General features: G+C 34.8%; 1 protein-coding gene across 1 annotated transcript in view; it reads right to left on the minus strand.

Annotated features, from left to right (window-relative positions):
* Positions 1–24,282, minus strand: part of MALRD1 (MAM and LDL receptor class A domain containing 1) — a 248,160-nt gene that overhangs the window by 106,039 nt on the left and 117,839 nt on the right. Inside the window, exons 26-27 of the mRNA XM_027695630.1 lie at positions 18,170–18,415; positions 16,832–16,989 (exon numbers count right to left, since the gene is read on the minus strand). Of these exons, the coding sequence (XP_027551431.1) occupies positions 16,832–16,989; positions 18,170–18,415 (404 nt within the window). The remainder of the gene's footprint in view (positions 1–16,831; positions 16,990–18,169; positions 18,416–24,282) is intronic.

Here is a 24,282-nt window from a genome sequence, read left to right on the forward strand (position 1 = left end):
CAACAGTCTGCAGACCATTACTCAATGGTCCCAAAAGGTAAGAACAAGTTAGTGATGAGTATACAACAGGGTGAGTCTTGCTTCAGGGATGTAAGCTTGCTCAAGTTCTAGTAACTTCAATGAAGGTTTATGATTCTCAGCAATAAAAAGAATACCTTAAACATCAGTTTCTCTCTAAATTATATTTTGTCAGGAACCAGAAACAATATTTAGTATATCTCTGCCTTCAATAAAAAACACTTGAAAAAGACACACTAAGCTGATCAAATGATATATTTGAGAAATTATTTGATTCAGGAAAAATGTATACTGCCTAAGTGCATTAGCATGCATGAAAATTTGGCTTCACTTTTAAGGATAACTTAAAAAAATCACATAATTACATTTTCATGGTGCATTATAGAAAGAAAGAAAACAGCAAGATGAAACACTGATATTTCAGCCTCCAAGCCTTTTATTACAGTCTGTGAGTATTAGTCTCAGCAAGTTTTCATAATAAGAGTTAATGACAAAGCCCAACCATCCACCTCTTTAATTTTCTCCTTTGTGTAAAGCATTACGGTGATTTTTACTCTCTGAAATGTCTTTTCCCCAATTCTCATTTCCAAAATTAACAAGACTATAATAAAGGATTATGCATTTCAGAAAAAAAAAACAACACATGCATTTTTATGAACAAATTAGATAAATAAAAGAATACCACTAAAAATGCACCAGTTTTGAAATTCTGGTGGACTCTCATAGTAAATTCTTTCAGAGCATCAAAAGGCATTCATTAACAGCTCACCCTGCCACAGGTGTCAGCACTGGCAATATTTCTAGGAACTAAATGGTAAGACTCTTGTTTCTTAATTGCTGTAAGTGCTGAGATGAGAAAAGTCAGTTTAAAAAAATGCTTTGATAAAAAGTGAGACATGATTTTGTTTTGAGTGGGTAGCCATTCCAAGGAATGACAATTTAATTACTCATTAGCAAAGATGAAGTTATACTTTACAACCACTTATTTTGGAAATCTATAATGGGAAAGCAAGAATAATTTTTGATTTTCTTTCAATTATTCTGTGTACACCACTTTCTTAAAACTTTGATTTATCCTGTTGCGACTATTAAATCTCCTAGATTTCCTTACAGCCAGCATTTCTATAACCAAGGAAACTTGTGACATTTGCATCCTTCTACATTCCCATGATACTACTTGCATCAAATATACTTTTATGTACTTCAGCTCTTAAAATATATCTTCATTCTATATATTATCCTTACCTAGAGAGAAATAAAGCAAACCCTCTTTGTAAAAGATTCATTAGATACACTGTAATACTTCATCCTGTCCTCATTTCCTAGCTCTTCCAGCCCTTCTTTCTACTCAATTGCAAACATTTCTTCTTCATTTCCTATCATAATCCACCTTTGTTTGATTTTGGTTTTAGCTAGCTTAAGGGATACAATTTTGATTGCTTGGATTACATTTCTTTTCTTCAGTTCTATTGCTAAGACTGAGTAACAATAAACATCGAAGATGTTTTCTAAGGCCATTAGTGTTTCAAGCAACTTAGTTTCATTTTGTCTCAAACCTTGTCACACCTTTGTTTTAATCACATTTTACACATCTCCTCGGATGTTTCCCCATCTCAGTGTTGAGGCAACTGTAATTTTTTAAAAAAACCAAAGCTTGAAAGAGAAATCATCACAGTTACAAAATTTCTAGGAAGACTCTGGACAACTGTTACAACCCTCCATAGTGCCAAACGAGGACAGTGTGCTAAACTCTGCAATGCTAGATTCCTTGGTTTATAAGATAAAAGTAAACCCTTTACTTGTACTGATTACCTAAAAAAATATAGAGAATATAGAGTAAGAGATAGAACAGCTTATGAATGAAGATCATAAAAAGTTATTTGCAGAAATGAGACAACCTCAAATCTGTCATGTTTTTACTCCCATGGGGAATACTCTGAATACCATATTGAAAGATAAGAGGCAAAATCGCTCATCAAGTTTCAGCTTTTTATTATGCAGCTTTAACTCTTTAACTCATCTTCTGCTGTTTTGTTTTTTTTTTTTTTTTTTGTTTTTTTGGTTTGTTTTTTTTTTTGTTTTGATTTGTTTTGGGGGGTTTTGGTTTGATTTGGTTTAGTTTTTTAGCCATTAACCTTTTCCTTTATCAGTTTAGATATGGAATGAGAGAAGGAATATGAGCTTGTCCTAATAGGAGATGCCTGCCTCTAATAACTCTAGAACCAGTAGTGACATCCATGATGCATTTCGACCTCAGAGCACCCACTGGCAAGGACAATGGCAAGACACAGCCCCTTGAGTGTCTTGGAAAGGCTGTGCATATGACCAGCCACAGTGAAACTGGGACATGGGTAAAACTCACATCTCAGGTCCACAGATCAGACCAGTTACTGCCAATGTGTATTTGTTCAGGATGTCTTTTAGAAGTATGGTGAAGCAGCTTTCTTTTCACATGTCACGGATCAAAGTATCATTTGAATGACACAGTAGGCAGGCAGAAGCTGTGCTGGTGGGACTGACTTTTCTCCTCTGACACTTTGACAGATGTTGACAGATGTTTGCTAAGGTCAGAAGCATTTTTCTATTCACAGTGTCACAGTGTTTACAAAATTAGTTCAACAAAGTGGGAATTATGGAATCAGTCTGTGTAAAGTCCCCTCAGCTCTTCAAAATGTGAAGATTTGTTCATGAAGAATTAAAGAATTATCATTAGAGCTGCCTTGAAAAATAAAACCTCCAAGGCAAAACCAATTCAGTTGAACCAAGCATCTGGAATCTTTCAGAGATTTTGTTTGTTTTAATCAATATTTCAATTTAGCAATACAATTCTGATTCCATCTTGATTCTATATATAAAACTGGATGGAAGAAGTGGGAAAACATCTTTACAGGGATTCTGCTGAGGGAAAAATAAAAAAGAAATTATAAAATAAAGGAAAAAGAAGTACATATATCTGACATAAACAAAACATATCTGATAAGAAAAACTAAGGTTCCTTTAGGCAGGACTATAAAATTAAAATATTGGTAATAATTATTAAAACTGGCAATAGTAATTCTTAATTCATGTACACTGTCATTAAAAATTTTAAGGTTTTACTAAATATTTAATCTGTCTCTTCAAAGAGAAAGAACTGCAGGACAAGGGTTGACATGATTATTCCCTACTAATCATCAAAGAGCATCATATGTTTTTTTAGATGTACGAAAGAATAATTAATGTCAGTCAAGTGTCATCCCTCCTTTGATACCATGGGATGTTCACTGGGATAGAACTCTATTTCTTTCTTTTTGACATCTATTATACAGCCTATTTATATTCTATTAGAATATTCTTTTCAACTGGATTGTAGCTTTTGGGCTTGTAGAAATATAGAACAGATCCTCTGGGATATCAGATGACTGGACAGCCTCAGGGGACTCAAAACACTAAGGTTGGAAAAAAATAGCAAGTTCTTTATATAGTTAAAGCTCTTAAGTTAAGTACTTTTAGCTTCACTGAATTGATCCTGAGTAATAAGACATTAAGAGAAATACTCAAGTTCTATCTCATAGGATCTGATGAATATTATTAGAAAGTGCTGAGGAAACAGATATCTGATTTAATGTATTAATCTGCAACTATGAAATATATTCTCTACAAATTAAGGGTTCTCATGGCTGACAGATATTATTATGTTAACATATTTCTTCCCTTACTTCTCTATCCAATGGTCACCCCCTAATATGTTCAAGAACATATAAAATTATAAATATATAAATATTTATAGCATGGTAAGGATGTACAAGACAAAAGTTTGCAAACAAACTCATGAGATTTTTTGTTTGTATTGCCAGCACAGATATTAAGTATTTACATAAAAATGCAAAAATATTTACTGAAATATCCAAAATTCAAATATTTATCCAGTGGCATTCCTCATGGTAGCCAATATTACTTATTGAAAGATACTATATATAGTTACAGGTCTACAGGAAGATATATGGAAAATAATAGACACCTTTCCTCTTACAGATGCTTGCTTTACAATGAGATAAATCATACTCAAGATTCCCTTTGATGTGGTGAGTAAAAACCCACTGTCAACAAAGAAAGGCTAGAATGACTGCAGCAGTGGCTGTCCTGGAGGCATCTATGACTTTAAAAATTAGAATCCCACTCAGATTGGGAAAAAATATATTTTAACAGCAGGTCTTGTGACCTTGTGACCTTAACATATTTCTTAGGAATCCCTGCTGGACAAAATGCAAAGATCTCTTTCGAAGATGTCTTTCCTGTGGTAACATAGACATAATTTTCCAGATAAAGACAAAATGACTGATCTGAAGACAAACATGGGAACAAGCATCAGCGACAATTCAAACATGTACAAGACAATTCGTAATAGCATTCAACCTGTCAAAAAATACAGATAAAACAAAGGTAGAACAGGAAATTCAGTGGCATTTTTTTCCCTTCCATTAATTTTTTTTTTATTTTCAATTAAAATGCCTCAGAGGTCCCCTCATTTTTTTTCACAGTGCAGCAAATGTTACATAATCCACTTCTGGTTTATAGTTTTGGTAGCTGTGATAACCTCAGTTCTCTAGTTCCACATCTTCATTTTTCCCTAAATGTTGAGGAGAGTGGAGAAGTTTTGTCTGCATTTTCTAAGTGGATTTATTTCCTACAGCAAATAAATGCAGAGCTAATTATTGGAAGAGTATAAACCTTTTAGTGTGAACTGAGGAAATGCTGCAACATTAAAAAAGACAAATCAAAGAAAAATATAGCCACTGAGTGGAAAAACAACCAAAAATAAGAAAACTCCAAGGGATTTGTGTAAGAATCTACCTTCTCCAGCACTTCTACAGAAGAAATTCAGTCTGATCACATCTGTATGGAAAGGGATATTTTAACATGATGCTAGGAAGTTTCTATAGCAATGGCATCCTCTATGCGTTATTGTAAGACCTGTAGCCATTAGATTGGCATTTGCAGAAAATATGGACTAAGTATGCTTTAAGCTATTTTAGTAGCACTTACCACGTGGCCTACTTTTGTTTTGCCACATGGTCTCCTCTACCTTTCTTCCTTGTATGACCACACTTTCTGTGGATACTATTTGTGAGACCATTCAGGTTCGTCAACCACACACTGTAAAATTTTTCTTGTTAAGCTCTTTAGCATTGGTCTTTTCAAGACAGCTGGTCTCTCTAGAAGAATCTTACTGCATCATTACTGTCAAAAGATCTCAGACCTAACCTGAAGAAACACCTCAGTTCTCTGCGCAACAAATCTCTGCACAACTTGGAAGTAGGGAACTGCAATTTTTATAGAGATTAAATTCCAGAGATACTGACTTTAACAGATTATACTACTAACTAAGCAAAGTCTAAGGTTAAAAATGTGCAGCTTGTGAGGCAAGGGAAGATTCTCATTAGTTGTTAATTCCTTTCCGTAGCCCACATACTCCTAAAACAGCTTATAATGGCCCATCTTCGCGAATGAAGATTTGGGGAAAGGTCTTTTTACCTTTCCAGCCTGCGCAATGGATTTTTTAGGTGAGACACAGCCTGCGCTGAACTGAGCCCACCCTTTAATCTTAAGGTTCATCTGCCGGGGCCAAGCAAGCTTGGACAATGGCAGTGAGGTCCTCAGGACGTAGGTTTGTTTACAGTGTCCTTCTCATAGATGGATGGCCACACAGGGCTAACGACCTCCATCAGGCCAGGAGACTGGGGAATCGAACCCGTGGTCGCAGCAGTGAAAGTCCTGCCCGCTAACCACTAGGCCACCAGGGGTCTCAGCTAGGCTGCTGGGAAAAAAAGCAGAACTCTCATTCTTTTAGTAACACTTGAAGAATACAGCTGGTGTATAAAATGTTAAAGAGATAGAAATCCACTTTAATAATTTTGGACTGCTAATAAACTTTTTGGTAACATCCTCCCTCAGAAACCGCATTGAACAAAATTCTGAACTGAATCACACTGATAAAATGCTGAGAATAATGCTGTGCACTGCAGAATCCTTCACATTTAATGAGCATTTCCATGTCATAATAACAAGAGTCTTCTTGTGTTCACTGATCAATGAAATGAATTAGATGCCTCATGTATCAAATTTTAAATACTACCTCTTCTGGATCACATTGGAAACTCTTATTTAAAGAAATTTCTCTTCCATGCAGATCAAACTAAATTAAACTGGAAAGCAGTAATCTACTAAGTTATGCTATTCACTGGAAGGAGTGGAAGGCAAAAGTGATGTGCTGAGAGGAAGACCAAAAAACATCTAAATGTAGGTTGAAGATTTTAATTGGATAAATGGCAGAGTAGCTTTATCATACCGACAGTAAAAAGAAGTACTTTTTTCAGATGTCTAAATGAGATGGAATAAATGTACAGAAAACAAGCCTAAGCAAACTATTTAAAAGCTGAAAGATGATTTACATTTGTGCCTTGATTTATTGATACAGCCAAATATAGATTGAGTGCCTGCTCCATTTCACTGTAATTTCAAACAATAAACCAATAAACAATAAATATACAATTGCATTAGCTTAAGTTTCCACTGTGGTTTTATGTGACTCTTCCACAACATCTGTCTCTTCTTATGTTTCAATGAAAGAGCAATTGACATCCTTAAAATTGGATGTCAAATAAGAAATAAAATTATTAATAATAAAATTTGCTCCCATGGTATCAAACTTTCTCCTATCATTATAAGAAAGGTGTGGTGACATTTGATGGTTTATAGATGAGAGATGATTTTGCAAGGAAGTAAAAATAAGGTTACTTGCACTTGTTTGTTCACCATGCTTTTAATTTTTTTCCTGTTATGAGTGCTAGAATTAAAACTAGTTTAAAATATATCACTGTATTTTTATTCAGTGGCTGCTATCCAACAAAAAAGATTTTCACTAGAATGTTTTCCGTAATAAGAATTTTATTTTTTTCAGTTGTATGATTTTGAAAGTTAAGCAAAAAAATTGGTCTTGTAGTTTTCATTTATCATGAAAATCTGAAAAGCAGCCACATAATGTTTTGATAGATGACACCAAGTTGGGGGGGAGTGTCAATCTACTGGAGGGTAGGAGAGCTCTGCAGAGGGACCTGGACAGGCTGGATAAAGGGGCTGAATCCATGAGTGTCATGTTTAACAAGTGCTGGGTCCTGCACTTTGGCCAGAACAACCCTCTGCAGCATTATAGGCTGGGGACAGAGTGGCTGGAGAGTGATCAGGCAGAGAAGGACATGGGGTTTCTAATCAACAGGAAGCTGAACATGAGCCAGCAGTGTGCCCAGGTGGCCAAGAAGGCCAATGGCATCCTGGCCTGGATCAGGAACAGTGTGGCCAGCAGGTCCAGGGAAGTGATTCTTCCCCTGTATTCAGTGCTGGTGAGGCCACACTGTGTCCAGTTCTGGGCCCCTCAGTTCAGGAAGGATATTGAGGTGTTGGAGAGTGTCCAAAGACAGGCAACAGGCTGGTGAAGAGACTTGAGCACAAGTCTTATGAGGAGCGGTTGAGGGAGGTGGGGCTGTTTAGTCTGGAGAACAGGAGGTTCAGGGCAGACCTCATCACTCTCTACAACTACCTGAATGCAGGTTGGAGTCAGGTGGGCGTCAGTCTCCCAGGCAACCAGCCTTAAACTGTGCCAGGGGAGGTTTAGGTTAGGTATTAGGAAGAAATTTTTTACAGAGAGCATGATCATTGGAATGGGCTGCCCAGGGAGGTGGCAAAGTCACGGTCCCTGGAGGTTTTTAAGATGAGACTGGATGTGGCACTTAGTGCCATGGTCTAGGTAACAGGGTGGTGTTGGGTCATGGGTTGGACTTGATTATCTCAGAGGTCTTTTCCAACCTGGTTGATTCTGTGTGATTCTGTGAAAGGAGTGTTTTGGTTTTTTTGTAGGTTGTGAGTTTTTATAGTGTGCTCACTCTCTTTGGAAAACAAGACCCCAATTCTGTTAAGAAAATGCTCATATTTTGACCACAACCAGTTATTCCTGGTTCACATTACAGCCCAGCATTACAGCCAAAGATTAAATAATACCCCTTATTTGTTAATTCCATATGATCCACACTTGTAATATATATTTATTAAAAAAACCCAACCAAAACACCTTCCATATAATCTAAAAACCTGGAGGTAAAGAAAAAGCAGTATCACAGATAGATTAAGAGCCTCAATTAATCTGGCATGTGGGAGATAAGAAATTCAATTTTTAGTGTTCATCTTTTAGTGCTCCTGATGAAGGTGGAATCAAATATACCCTGCAGACCATACAGTTACACCCACACATTCCAGACTTAATGTAAATGATCTATAATTCTTGATTTTAGTAGCACGACAATATCATCTCTCATGACTTCATTAATTCAAGAAGGAAATCATGTTAACATGGGTTTTTTTTAGTTATATTTAAATTTAGCTATATTAAAATCCCTTATATGAGCTCCCTGGTTTTTTTTTTTTAAATTTTACAGATATGGCCTGGAACACCTTGCAGAAAAAAGTTACAAAGGAATGAGGCAGGCAGTGCCAAGGGAAGCTGGAAATCTGAGGTGTGTGACTGAACATAAAGAACTAGTAGAAGAATTTGAGTCCAAATACGAAGATAAGAAGCTGCCATGAGTGGACTATGGGGTTTCCACAAGTCTGCAGGAAATTAATCTCTGAACTGAAATGATCCTCTCACCAGCAAGCAACACAAAGTTACCTGGTTGTGGAAGGGTTTCTTTCCATAGTAAGTAAGATAGTGGGAAGACAGTGGTGTCTCTAAAAGCTCCCATTACATTGACACTGTTAATCTCTGCGTAAATAATAATTGATCTCTACCGTGGGCAGGCAACAATAAGGACATGCAATTATACTTTATGCAATGGGGTCATCCTACAAACAAATACACTTAGAGATTATTACAGTCATAAATATAGGTACTAAAAAATACCTAGCCTGACTCTCACATGAAATTAATTGGAATCAGATCCTTCCATCTTTGAGAAATAAATAACTGCAAATACAGAAAGAAAACTGTTTTGGGGTTTTTGTTTGGTTTATCTTTTTTTTCCCTAAAGTTAGTAAGGATTCAAAGCTGAAGGTCAGAAACTGAAAAAAATCTGTAGGGATAAAAATTAGACTCTTAACTTAAAACCCCTTATCAATTAATCAAAATAATTTTAAGCATGCTACAACTTGATACTGCAAGCCTGGCAAGGATCAAAGACTACCAGAAACTAGAATATCTCCAAGATACTAAAACTGTTCAGTGAATTAAAAGTTGCATTAAAGGAATATAAAACTGGTAACAAATTAATGTTCTACACCATGAGCACTAGTGCTACATCTGATCTTGGTGAAGGTTCTCAGTATAAAATCTGTTCAGTTCAGTATTTATTTGAAAAAAAGAAGATACTTTTCTTAACGAAAGACTAAAGGGCCTTGAGATGTAAAGAGAGATGAGAAAGGAAAAAAAGAAAGATCTTTCACCTTTCCTGGCATCAAATAGAACTCTTAGAAATGCTTTTTTCTTAGAATTTTTTTTTACCAAGCGGAGTTGTTGATTGGGAAAATTAGATACTGCCTTGAGATTTTAGATCTGATCAATGCTATATGGTTTGTAAAAGATATCAGCAGGCACCAGGTTACATCTTGTATTATTTATTATCTTAGAAAAAAAAGGTTAATTAAATTTCTGAATTTACCTCTTTAAAAGAAGAGGTGTGGAAAACTAATGAAAACACTCAAAGTTGAAGGTTATACCTCTATCATTCAGACCAAGTCCTATGTCTGTTTCAAAGCTCTCGTAGAAAAAAAATCTGATTTCAATGTCTGTTGCTTCAGTAAAAATCATTAAACAGCAGCTCTATGATCCTTAGAAGAACTCTGCCCTGAGACACACTTAAATCACAACTTTTGCTGTCGAATGTCTGCCCTGGAAAGTGTTAGAAAAGAGCAAAAGAAGTCTGACCTACAAAGATCCCAGAGACTTCAAAGCCTTGAATGCTAAAAAGGAGCACTGTAATAGCACTCTATGAGGTTATGAGTTGACAAATCAATAAAGTAAATCAGTCCCAGAGATCTCTGATTTGGGGAATGAGTTCAGTGAAACACTGCAGAACCGTGCAGTGTGGAGGAGACTGAAAGTGCATTTGTTATCTATGTCACATTATGCAATATGTTACCAGGCTGGGATAGAAATTAGGAGAGTGGTATTAGCTCCAAGACCCAGGGCTTGTGACTACAGGTGCAATGTTACAGGATATTGCTGTGTTGCTTCAATGATTTGGTATCATTGTGCTGTCAAAATCTGTCAGCCTGCTCAGTTTTACAACCAGGCACTGCCCTGCAGGACAGAGACATGCCCTTAGTCACACTAATCCTATACTACTCATTAGACTCATCTCCTAGAGGGAGAAAAATGTCAAGTTCTCAAAGAATTTGAACAAAAAAATGCTTAATAATTCACATATGAACAGTTTCACTTATATGTGTTTCTAGAAAAGTGATGTTTTTAGATTACAAATCCTCTGATTAACCTCTTGTCTTCACAAACAAGATTCCAAAATACAAGCGGGATTCTTCAACCCTTCTTCAAAATACTTTTTTCCTTCAAAGCACATTCAAATATATTATTCTATTTCACCAGCTCTGGAATGAATACTTACATCTGGTTGCAGCATATGAATACAATTAATTATATGCTTCCAATAATTGACAGTACGAAGATTGAAATAACTTCCTAATGTACTGATCTGAGGAAATAAAACACACTGAATGGTGTCTGCACTTACCTACTTATGTCATGGGGTCAAAATTGGGCCTAAAACAACCCCGTTTGAAACAATGCCTAAAAAGATGGAAAGTGCTGTTCGAGATACAAGAAATATAAATACAAAAATATCTTGTTCTGGGAAGTAAAAATGCCATAAAATTTACTCTTGACAAGTATTTTATTTCACAGTATCTCCACTGATATCCTTCAAGACTCCTGGGACTCAAATAATATTCCCTTACTGTCACTCATTAGTCAGATAAAACATTTCTTTGACTCAAATGCAACATTTAATAACAGTTCATAGGTCAATAAGGGGAGTAAATACCTTAAAAGTCTGTCCTTTTGAGAACTGTAGATACTCATTAAATAAAGGCCATTACCACTATGCTTCTACATGGAACTAAATACTAGAAAAATTTACACTTTGCAATTAGTTTTGAAGAATTTCTTTAATAATTTTATTCTGTCTATGAAATATTTTTTTTATGTTTATTAAATCTACAGACATTCTACATTTTTTGGATCATGATTTGACATTCAGTGAACTCTTAAGTAAAATATTCAAGCAAACCTTTTAAAATTTAGTTTCTTCCTCTAGTTTCATGGAGGTCAGATAGTCTGCTTTGAGGCTACCTGAACCCAATGCAATCTCTAACTCCCACATTAATGCAAGGAGTTGCTTCTTTTTCATGCAGTTAGTGAGAAGAATCAATGTAGAAATACATAGTCTATTTTAAGCTGTGAAGTAGAATAAGTTCCATCCTCAAACTTTATTCCTGAGTGACTTCCTGTAGGAGTAGGGTCAATTATATTGATTTGTGAAAATTTCATTTTAAATTATTTGATCCTAGAAATACAAATGTTCAGAATATATCAGCTGGCATCTGCAGCACCTCTGGTGCAGGTTTTCATGTTGACAGCACAGGACAGTAGGCTGCTCCAGTAAAAATAACCAGGTAATTACAAAACCCACTGGAAGTCATCTATACCTGAGTTGTGGCATGTGCTGAGCTGCACATTTCTACATTACCGACTCTCTCCTCTCTCCATTAGGCTAGTTAAAACCAATGACAATATAAAGGTAAAAGCTGTGATGGCTTCCAGCTTTTGCTGAGAAGCAGCAGCAGCCAGGTAACAGGATTTGTGCTGCACCAGCCCTGAACAGCTGGAGGAGGTGGGATCCTGGCTCCAGCTGCCTTTTGCCCTTGGCCAGGTTTGTCTATTGCTGCAGCTCTATCAATGGGGCCCTGCTTTGCTTGCCATGAGCTGGCCAGGACTTTTTGTCCTCCTGAATATCATTCTGTCTTTGCTCGTTTGTAACTGGATGGAATTAATCAAATGGGTAAGGTCCGCTGGAACTTCTTAATGAGATCCTGTGTGTATTGGCCTTGTCACAGTCAGCAGAGGTAGTTACTAATGACAGGTTTCACCTTCTTTATACATCTGCATATTTTTTCAGAGTTTTGTTTGAAATCTTTGGAAGAGTCTCCCCCAACTATATTAAATCCTAAATTATCTTTTTTAATTAAAATATGCAAAGCAATTAACATTGATACCACAAAAATTATCTTCAACAAATGCTTTTATTCTTTGATTGGTGCTCCTTTCCCACTGTGATACCTAGGACTTTTTTTTTTTATGATAGAAGCAACTTAAGTAGCAGTAGGAAACTTACGTTTAGATTATCAGAATAATAAAATGTTATCATTTCTTTCACCTAATAATTCTTGCTTGCCTGTCTACAAGCACATTTAAAAATGCACTGTTTCTTCTAACTCAAAATAAACCAGTACTGAGTGCTGATAAGGTACTAAAACAGGCATAGTGAATATGCTGCACTTTATCTTCAACATCGGTCTAGCAGTTTAAATACCTAGGTAGCCTTATCTCCTCAGATGGTAAGATTGACAGAGAGATAGACAACAGGTTAGCAAAGGTATATAGTGCCTTCGGAAAGCTTCATAAGAGAGTAGGGCGAAATAAACATTTAAAGAAAAATACAAAGATCAGTGTTTACAGAGCCGTAGTGCTGTCTACTCTTTTATATGGATCCAAATCATGGGTCATCTACCGCCACCACCTGCGACTCTTGGAACACTTCCATCAACGCTGCCTTTGTACAATCCTAAACATCCACTGGTCAGATTATGTGACTAATACACCTGTTCTAGAACAAGCAGAAATCACAAGTTTTGAGGCCATGTTGCTGAGAGCAGAGCTAAGCTGGGCAAGACACGCCTCAAGGATGAAGGACCACCGCCTCCCTAAGATCCTGCTTTATGGGGAACTTGCCACCGGCTGCCGCAAGAGAGGAGCCCTGAAGAAAAGACACAAGGACTCCCTGAAACAACATCTCAGCCTTGGCCATATTGACCACCATAACTGGTCTACTCTGGCCTCCAATCGGGAGGTCTGGAGACACACCATCTATAACGCTGCTGATGCTTTTGAGAAAGCACGCAGGGTCGCTCTTGAGGAGAAGACACAACACAGAAAGAATCGTGTCTTGCAGGCTATACCATCTAAGGAGTCTTTCTGCTGTGCCTTTTGCAACCGGACATGCCTATCTCATATTGGTCTTTTTAGCCACCAGTGAGCTTGTAACAAACGTGGGTAGAGCCCTTCCCAAATCTTCGTTCGCAAAGCCTAGCCATGATGATTATGCTTTTCAACATATCACCTATAATGGATTGTATTCCCTTACAATTGCCACAGAGAAGACCCAAATATCTCAAAATCTCACTGGAGTAGCAAAGTTTTGACTATTTGTATCCAGATCTTTCCTGGTAATATTCTGTTTGCCTGATGAACTTTTGCAGTGCTGTTAAACATTTTGTAATTTGAATTTAGATGTATGGTGAGCTGGATATTACAGTCTCTGTAAATAGCTGGAATGTCAATATATTTCATTTGCATAAATATTGAGGGGGTTGAAGAATACTATATGTTTGCAACTAGTTCAATGGCCCATCACTTTGATTGGATTATTATCACATATGCAGATGGTTTTCTCCAGGGAATATTTCAGCAGAAAAAAATCAAAACAACAGTAGCTGCAGAGAAATTCCATTAGGAAAATGAATTGGTTTTCTGCAACAGCAAACCTTAACAAAAGAAAGTTCATACTTGGCTATAGCACCCCTTTTATGATCCCTCAGTTTTATTGTTTATATGATAATCTGAGATACTACTTTAGTAGTATGATAATCTTAGACTTCCTGAATGTGGACAAGCAACGCAAATATTGAGAGAAAACACCAATGCATACCATGAACTATGATTTTTTAAAAATGGCTTCTTAGTCTTGTTTACTGTTTTTCTTCCACTGTGATATTTCAGGAGGAAGAGGAAGTCTTCCTCATTCTGCCTTTATAAATTATTTTCTCATCATATTGTTCATTGCTGTACCATTGCACGTATGGTGTTCACTCTCAGTTCAACTTTTAATGGATGGGATGACTTTAGCTAGAGACAGTTTGCTAAGCTGTCAAACTTGAGAAGGTAATTACCTTTCCAAATTCTCTCCTCTTCATCGCATTTTCAAATAGTCACTACCTACAGATATGATTTCATTGACATTAACTTTACTTTAAAGCAAGAGATACTAAATTTGGATGGAAACATATCGGTATTACAGTTTGAACTAGGAGAAGCTTCAGTATGACTTCCCATGATTATGTGCTGTTTAATTAGACTTTATTTGTACAGACACTGCTAAATAGAAACTCTAATTAAAATATTGATTTATGGATCCTTATGAGCAACATAACAGGTAAACTGAAGCTGATCTGCAAAAAATCCCAGGTACAATAATGAGAATATTTTTTCATATCTCCAGATAGAATTCTTGCTTTCATTAAAAAAAAGAAATTGAATAAGAATAATTAGTCATGCCTCCAATGTCTTCTATTCATACTTCCTTTAAAAATATCTTTAGGATCCCTGGAGACAAGGGTTTAAAATAACATAAAATTAATGTCTGAAAAGTTTATTGGGATAACAAAATTTGATGAAAATAAGAAGAGGGCAATGTGTCACTGCAATAAAAATAAAAGAAAGACAAAACATAAAGAATATGTACAAAACCTAGAAAAAGGAAATATTTCTGATTGTCATATAGAAAATTCCACAAAAGTAATGCATTTGAATATTAGTAGAGTAAAACATAATCTCTATAGACTTTTATCAATGGGGATAACTATCTAGTAAATCTCTTCTCAGGTTATTTTTTAAAAAAATAAACAAAAAAATTAAATCCCTTTGTCCATCCTGAGGATGAAAAAAATAATTAAGAATTTCAACTACTTGACTTGAACCCCTCAGAGACAATATCTCAGCAGAGAACAAATGTCTCTTTTTAACTCATTTTAGGTGGTGTGGTTTGTTTGATTTTCTTTTATTTCACTTCTTTTGTTTCCGGTTTAACAGAAGTATTTGAATTTGTATTATTAAATTCACTACATGTAATAAAATGAGATTAGAATTATTTTTAAGTTGTTAAGGCAACTGTCTGTGCTGCAACATACTTAATGTGATAATTACAGTACACAGTCAACAGGGATACAAACACTACCTGCAAACCACTCACACACCTGATGCAGCTAATATTTATTTTCCACCAAAGTTGGCTTGCAAGTCAGCTTGCAACTAAAATTATGCAATCCTAAACTGCTCATAATTACAATATTTGGGTGCTACAATAAACACAGTTGAGTAATGCAATAAGAATATAATTTGACCTTGGAGTTAAGATAAATATTTATTTTTGTACCTTATTCGTTTTAAGTAATGGGATCTATTTTTGTTTTAATTTTTTAATACAATAACAATTGAAAGTTATTTTTAAGTAATTATTTCTATTTTTCTTTATTTGCCTCATTTATGGATTTGAGCCTTCTAGGAAAAAGAGCTGTGTAAATATATCTCATTACTATACAGTTATGAGACCAATCCATGAAAAAAATCTCCTAATGCCTGTCAAAGGGTTCATTGTTTTTATATTTCAGACAGACATGTCCTAGGTTTTATCCTTAGATATTAAACCGACTGAAGTCTTTTATATTCAAGGCTTTTAAATTATTCTTATAATATACAGAACATTTGAGAAGTAATTTTTAGTAGTTTATTTTCAAGGAAAAATATCATTTATCATTTAAAGATAAGGCAGTCAACATATGCATTGGAATATTTCAAGGCAGCTCACCAGGGCAATATTAGAGATATTGTAGAATATCATATGGCAAATAAATTGCACCACTGGAATAACCAGAACTCCCTGCACAGATACAAATGAGCACAAATACACACACTGTCTTTTGCAAAGATTTCTACTATGTCTAGAAGTGCTATATTTGGTGATTGGATCTGAAGAGAATTGATATTTTCTACTCAGAATCACATTATGATTTAAAAACTGCTTTTACAAGCAGTTAATGCTTTTTAATGAACAACAAAGGAACAGTCAATTTTTAATGAATGTCTCAGTTTTCACTTGTGAATTAATAACTAAATAGGTTTTTTAAATAATTTTTTGGTCATTTCACATTTGGAGAAAAAAATGCCATTTCTAAAGAAAATTGATTATATATTCTGTACTTGTTTACATGAAAAGATAAATTATTTAATGCAGTCATATTTAGGAATTTTATTCTCATTTTGTGCACGTTAGTAATTCTTTTTTTTTTTTGTGGATGCCATCCCATCAGAACAATAGGGTTGTATACTGATAGCTACCAATAGGGATGGCAGAAAAATATGAAAATAGCGTCACAGGGAGAATATCAAAGAGATAGGTACTGTGTGTGAATAGGGAAAATAGAAAGAAGATGTTAAGACTTTCTGTGGCTTTTAAGAGAAGCTTCTTTCGGAAGTGAAATGCTAAGAGAGTTTTTAAGAGACAAGAGTAACAAAAACCAGCACAGAACCAGGAGGCTTGTGGGAGCTCTTCCAACCTACAAGCCAAACAACAAAATGTCAAAGTGCCGAAGCACTCTGCTGGAGCATATACACCCTTACAGATATAATATATTCAAAATAAAAGGGTTTTTTTATTACCTTAATCAGAACCTGAATATGTCCCATGGCTTTTGATGACTTGAAGTACCAGAAGCTCATCACACAAGTCCTGCTTGATTCTTTCCATATGGAACTCTTCACATGGGCTTTTTCATTTACTAGGCCCACTGTAGTGGCCTCAAGATACAGGAAGTGTCCTGAAATTAAAATATATATTACTGAAAAAATGTTTTAGACTTTCAAATTATACAATTACAAATATAAATTATTTAGTCAGAGAAAATTGTAAAAATAGATGCTTAGAGTTAATATTTTCCAATCCTGATATGGTCCTTGAGTTTTCCATCTTTATTTTTAATCAGAAGCATAATACATTCTACAAGTTTTCAAGTTCATTCTTTCCTTTGTACGAATAACAAATGTGTAGTTCACATAAACTAGTATAAATAACACACAAATTATAATTGCATATCTACTAAATTTTATGTATGATTTAGAAAAAAAATTATTTCAGTAAACATGCAATAAAATGGGCTTATTGTAACTTTGACACTTCTCTGGCTACACTACAATTGTAGATGTTTGCCATAATATTATGGGATGAGAAATTTGTTTTGTTCCCTGAGGTCAAGCATATATTAACATGTTTAGTGACATATTCATGACAATACTTTAAAAATATTTATTACTAGAAAAATGTAAATTAATTCATTAATTTTTTCCTACATATCTTTAAGTTTCTTGGGTTTTGCCCTTCAGCAGTTCATGTAAACATTCAACAACTACTATCGTACCTTTGTGCAGTTCTGCTGTGAAATATTTCAATTTAATGTCAGTTCTGAGCTCAGCTTTGACATCATCTTTGCCTGAGCTGTAGGACCTTCAAAAGCAAAGGATGAAGGCACAGAGCTTGTAGCAAGAACAAGAGCAGATAATTGGGTGCTTTGGCCAAAACAAACCAGGAGGTACACCACCACTAACAAAGGAGGCCCATTTATTTAAAATTATTTATTTAACATTATCTAAAATTAAAGTATGAATAGTCACCATGGGTAACTACAAGCTTCCTGAAAATAAGCTCTGGAGGAATGGGACCCAGTGGATCTCAGAGCTGAGCTAACTCACCCTTGCAAGTTTCAGCCAGACCAGATATCTCTCTCCAGACAAGTATCAAATTATCTTTTTTGACTCATAAGAGAAACAACTGATTTTTCCTAACTTAAAGTCATTCTACAATGATAATTAATACTTGTATATCGTCACACATTGAAAATGACACCCTGATTAGACATGTTAGAATTCCCTTGATGACTGAGAAGGGAGGAATGAGACTCTGCTTGTAGACAATTATGTCTCGTTTGTGAACTGAAAACATACCAGTTCTATTTCCAAACGTGTGGTCCCCAGAAGGTCTAAGACTTTGAGGCGAGCTGATCCCTAGCACCCAGTTAAAATTGTCAGCCAGAGAATTTTTCCAGCCACATCTACCATTCTCAAAGGTGCAGGAAGTTCCACATTCACTCTCGTCTGTATTATCCCCACAGTTGTCTTCAAAATCACAGCTTTGTTCTGTTCTGTAACACTTGCCGTTCTGGCACTGCTGATGGCCGTGTGAGCAGGAGCCTGAAAAGAGAAGAGTCACACTGGTAAATCACACTGCTATACATCCCAGCAAGGTTACTGGAAGGTTACATCTCAGAGAGCTTGATATTTAGGAGGACAAGGGTGGTCCAGAGCAGTTTTATTAAGGTCTTTGGTTCCCCTGAAGTCCCAATCCATTATCAGTTTATTTCTTTTGTATTTTGTCAAGTGATTGCCTAAATAAATTACTGTTTCCCTTGTAAAGCCTTGAAGGGCAAGCTCCAGCCAGGCATTCCTTCACTAACAAAGCTTTCTAGTTTGACTTAATTGCTGACATTCTCCTTTCATGTGGTGGAGGATTAAATAATTTCATTTCAGCCGCAAAGTTGAGCCTACTTTAGGAGCTCCTATTTGGAAGAAAAAACTTTTCTATTTTAACTAGAGAGGTTTGCCTTTTAATGGACTTATTTTTTTCCTGACAAGTTCAGTGGGTTGGTGTCCTTTTTGTGCAGTATTCCTGGCATTATTCAGGGATAATTCTACTATTGTACAGTCTAAAGACTGTAAGACTCAGATCACAGGATCCATTTCCAAGTTTCATGTTTTCATTTCAGATCAGTTTCTGCAGTACTCTGGATAAAACACAGCCCCTTCACTACATTCTATAATCAAAAAACAAGACCCAAAATTCTTAAACGTAGCCCTCCCCATTTGCTTTGTACATTCTGCTCTTCCCCAGATAAATGAACAAGCATCATTTTATTTGAAAATAGGAGTATAAATATATTAGCTCAACAGAAATAAAATTAGAATATGCACATATATGAAAGTTGTACAAGTGTGGGGAGAATGTGAGTTAAAGGATACTGAAAATCACATGGTGCTAAGAACTTGTTTTCATTGCCACTATATTATTTGCAAGGAGAACCTGATGGAGTTAAATGAAAATCACATAAGGCTGGATTTTATTAAGAGATCAGAAAAACGGATTTATTAATAAAAAGAGAATAAGAAATGGGGTATTCAGTTGGCAACCTCTGTCCCTAGGCATTTGTTTAAGCCAGACTCTAAATTACAAATACCCCAAACAAAGTGAAAAACCATTGCCAGACCCCTTTGTTGTAGGCTTTCTGTAAAGTGAAAACAAGTCTTGAATTTCTAGATGTTAGCAAAAGAAAACAAGTGTTAACTTTCTTTTTTTAAGTAAAAATCCTCCTAACACAATACTTATTAAAAATTAATAAAAAATACAAATAAATATTAGAATACCATAGAAATATCTAGCAAATTTTCTAGGGAAAATATTAATTTTTAATTCCTGATTACTTAGTAACATAAAAATATGTATCACATTTGCTCCAGAAGAGTGTGCATGATTTGGCTTTTAACACTTGCTCAGAGAAAGGAGGAAAAATATGTGAACAGAAAGAAGCAAACTAGAATAAAAATGTGATACTCATTGAAAGTCAAGAACATCAGGCAAAGGTCTCCAGACCTGGAGGCAAGAAAAACAGGTAATCTCTGACTAAAAGAAAAAGACTTATTTGAAGTCCACAGTTACAAGTGGAAATCATCAGTGGATTTTTATTAGGACACAATCTGTGAAAATGGTCCTGGTTAAAAGAATAGTGCAATTGTATCAATGAATCAGTCAGTGTCTATCAGAAACTTTTATCAATCTGGTTCAGATTTTCAATCATCTGTCCTGTTTCCAAAAGGGTGACAGAGTTTTGTTGTAAAATAGCTGCTTAATTTAAATGACATATACTTCTAGGAGCTATTTATTATAATCCTACATTCTTTTATGTGATTGCAATAAAAATTTAGCAACACACTTATTTTGTCAGCAAACTAGGAATTTAAATTTCAGGATGCAGTTCATGCCTTGAAATACTACTCCTTGCAGTTCAATGATCAATAATTGCAATAACCATTGCATTTTGAGGTCCCTTTGTACCATTACTTCCAATTTCAGGTTGGAAAAAAAACCAGTTGAAAAGTGGAAGTCTTTGTTCCCTGAGGAAAAACAAAAAAATCCATCTTGAATCCTGGCATGAATGAATCTTTTCAAGCATGTGTAATGAACGATATTACACTGCCTAACTCAGTCCGTAACGTGACTTGTTTCTGGATGTGCTTCCATAGTATGGCTTCTCTTTAAGTGACATTACTTTATAAGGCTTTATAACTGTAGCAAAAAAAACAAAACCCAAAAAACTCCAAACAAACAAATCTCCCCCCAAAAACCAACCCCGAATCTATATGAAAAGGGTTTTTTTAGAACTCTCTTCCTTTCCTCCCTACTTTTTCTCAATCCTAACTATTCAAACACTCTGTTATATAGATTCTTGTGGGTATAAGAGAGATGTTTAATCGAGAGGAACTTCTCCTTAACAAGGTTCAATAAGTTTTCCTCCAATCAGAGAAGATTGGATTTTCCTCCAATCTTGAAGATTATTAGCAAGTAGACTTTTTGTGTGGTAACTGCATCAAATTAGGCTGCAGTAGATCCAAAGGGGCTCCTAGTGTCTTTCAGATCAATAATCTTTGAACTGAGGAGGATCTACACAACAGAGGAAAACTGCTACACCAGTCAATAATCCCCTTGCTTTATATACCCTGAGTAAAATCAACAGGTGGAACACTTATATCTAAAAAAAAGTAGTTACAACAAAGGTGAATCTCTTTATTTTATAAAGGTGTTTCTCTTAAATGTGTTTTGAAAAAAAAAAAGTACCTGCAAATATCAAGAGAGAAAATAAACTTAGTAACAGAACTGAAATATGGCTTATCTTCTACATTAATGAACTTCGAACAAAGTTAACATGGTATATAGGTTGGACCACTGAAGCAGAACAGCAATAAATTATAGAAAATATATTCTTATTAAAAAACAGCATCTATGTGTGTCACTTAAGTAATCTTCAAACTCTAGTAAGATCAGTTGTGTTCTTAAAGGAATAAATCCAAATGTAAAAAAATTCTTTAATTTATGAAACCATAACCTGCGTCAAAACAGGGTTTTTCTATGAGGTAGTTAATATTTTATATCACCCTCTATCATAGTAATAGTTTTATTGCATGTTTACCTCCTCTCTTAAAATAAATAAAAACAATATTTTAAATCCCTAAAATAAATTAACTCCATTAATATATGCTAAGATGATGCACAATATTTATTATTTTCTTTGACCTTAGAAGATGGAGACATTTGAGAAGGACTTAATCTTTTCCAATATCACTTAATGTTCTGAAGATCTTCAGATGGTCTTCCTATATCTCTGTTCAGAAACATTGTGTACCTATTGTTTTTATCAGATACTTCACATACCTATTGTTTTTATCATCCAAATCCTTTATCAGTTGTTTGTTTCCTTCATAATATTTAGTTTTCTTTTCATTTCAGAATGAGAATAACTCATCCTTCCTTTTAGGTATATAATAGATATTAGATATGTGGGGGGTTTGTTGTTTTGTTTGGTTTTCTTTAAATTCCACTTATCACTTTACCCTCAAAATCCACTACAAGTTCTCACAGGTGTTTGGACTCATATATGAGTACATAACCCTTTCATTTAAATTCAGTATTGGTGAAAACAAATTGTGTCGTATTTCTTGGATTGGCCATGAAAGATTCCTAAAGGAGTTTTCTCATTACACTTTTACATTGAGTGACCACATAGAGTCCAATTAATGTAATTTATTAAAGACAAAATTAAGAAATAACTAGATCATGTTCTGTAATTACTTGTAAGTAGACAAACAGCGATAGCAGAAAACTAATTTAGTACAAAAAAGCCCATCATTACATGCTGGAAAAAAGTTACTGAAGTGCAAATTAAATTGAAATGATTGAGCAATTAACCATTGAACAGATAACCAAAGACTGTGATAAATAGTTTATCAGTTAAAGGCTTTAAATAGAGACTGATTTTCTTCCCAAGAGATATGCTTTAGTTTAAACTAAAATTATTTGACAAATCAAGGAAAACTCTAGATGAAAACATAGTTAGTGTTACATAGGAGGTTAAATTAAATATTAATTATTAACCTTCATTTGCTTATAATATATAATTTGCTTATATAATTTAGGGAATTTATAACAGATAAACTAAACATTTGTCCATGCCTATAGTACCTGCAAAATAGAGAGGAAAATCTAAGATCTGTCCAATAGATTCCAATCTTCTTGAAGCTGGTCCTTTAAATATCTTTGCTTATTAGAAATAATTTAAATATGATAACTAAACTGATAAAGAACTTCTAGAAAATTGCAAAAATATGACCTTAGAGATCTTTCTCAACCTTAACAATTCTATGATTCTATGACTACTAATGGGATTACACTAGTTATGACTCTAGTTATGAGCATTTAACAGTTAATCTCATAATTTAACTTCTTTGTTTATTAGTTCTTATTGTATATCAGCATTGTTTTAAAATCGCCAGGAGGGTAATTCATGTTTTGGAACAACAGGAAGCAGATTGGTGATAAGGATACTCCAAAAGTTGTTAAACTTGTGCTTCTTAAATTTATTATAATTAATCTTATCAACATCCATGTTTTCCAAACCTAAATTAAATTAAATGAATGGGATAGTTTACAATTATCAGAATTATCAGAATAACCTATTGGTGGGCATGAAAAGCTAGATCTGTTTCAAAATATTGTTAGAAGATTTTATTTACAATCACATAACTAGAAGCATACCAGCTCCTAAATCAAAGCTAGAGCTCCTGTAGAACCATAATCTGACATAGAGGCCAGAGTAATTAATCAGCAGGCTAAGAGTGTGACATCCCAGGGATAGGGGCTCTCTGGATAATTTAGATCTCTGAGCTTGTTCCCCGCAACAATTACTCCATTATCATTCCTGCTCTGAGTTGACATTACTGTATGACTGAAATCTATGTGTCCTTAAAAAAAATAATTTGTTAACAAGAACATCTTTCCCCTAATATCTCACCAGTATAACCCAAGGACACAGAGTAAAGTGCTTTCATCACTGTTGATAATGCATAGTAATATTGACTTGTTGGTGCAGGAATGTGAAAAATGTATCTCATTTCAAAAGCAAAGCTTTAGAAGTTACAAGAATTTTTAAAGACTTTCAGAGGTTGAAATGTTGGGGGAAAAAAAGAAGATTTAAAAACTATTACACTTTATCAGTCTTGGGTTATTTTGATTTTTTTTTTAATAACCTTTTTTTTCTAGGATTGAGTGCAAACATTTGGTTTCATAAGCCTTTCAAGTACCTTGACATACTGGTTTGTATTATGAGCAACTGAAAGTTTAAAAATGGACTTTTAGAAGAAACTATTAACCTTCTAAATTACTACCATGACAAAGAGCAGAAGAAGACTTCAACAACCAAAGCATCCTCAGTTGATTTCTCATGTTGTCTATTTCCACATGCAAACACAAGGGAACTCTTTTCTTGTAAGCAGATCCTGTAATATTCAACCTCAGAAACACTAAGAATCAAAAACACAAACTGCAAGGTAGCCTATTATTGTTCAATGTTGTTGTCTCTGTCCACAACAGAGCACTGAAGAACCTTCTTTGTTCTGTTTGTTTGTAGTATGTTATGAGAAAAGTATGGAGTTTTATCAATTGCTCAATACACTATAACACATACCCAATCTGTGACCCAGTCAATGGGTCCTAACATGGTGTTTTGCTTTAATTAAGTTTACCAGAATATCTGGAGAATATGAGTAGCTGAAGGCAAGATTGGCACTCAGTGCCCCTTCAGACCAAGTTTACTGCATATATTATAAGTATAGCATATACTATAGGCTAAAGACAATGCTGTAAAGAGAAAAAAGCTTCATTCTCATGTGCTTAGATGCATGTGAATGTGCATTCACCAAAAAGAAATAAAAAACCCAGGTTTTGAATAGAGAAG

Source organism: Neopelma chrysocephalum, unplaced genomic scaffold (assembly GCF_003984885.1).
Source record: "Neopelma chrysocephalum unplaced genomic scaffold, ASM398488v2 Primary Assembly neopelma1_102, whole genome shotgun sequence".
Lineage (NCBI taxonomy): Eukaryota > Metazoa > Chordata > Aves > Passeriformes > Pipridae > Neopelma > Neopelma chrysocephalum.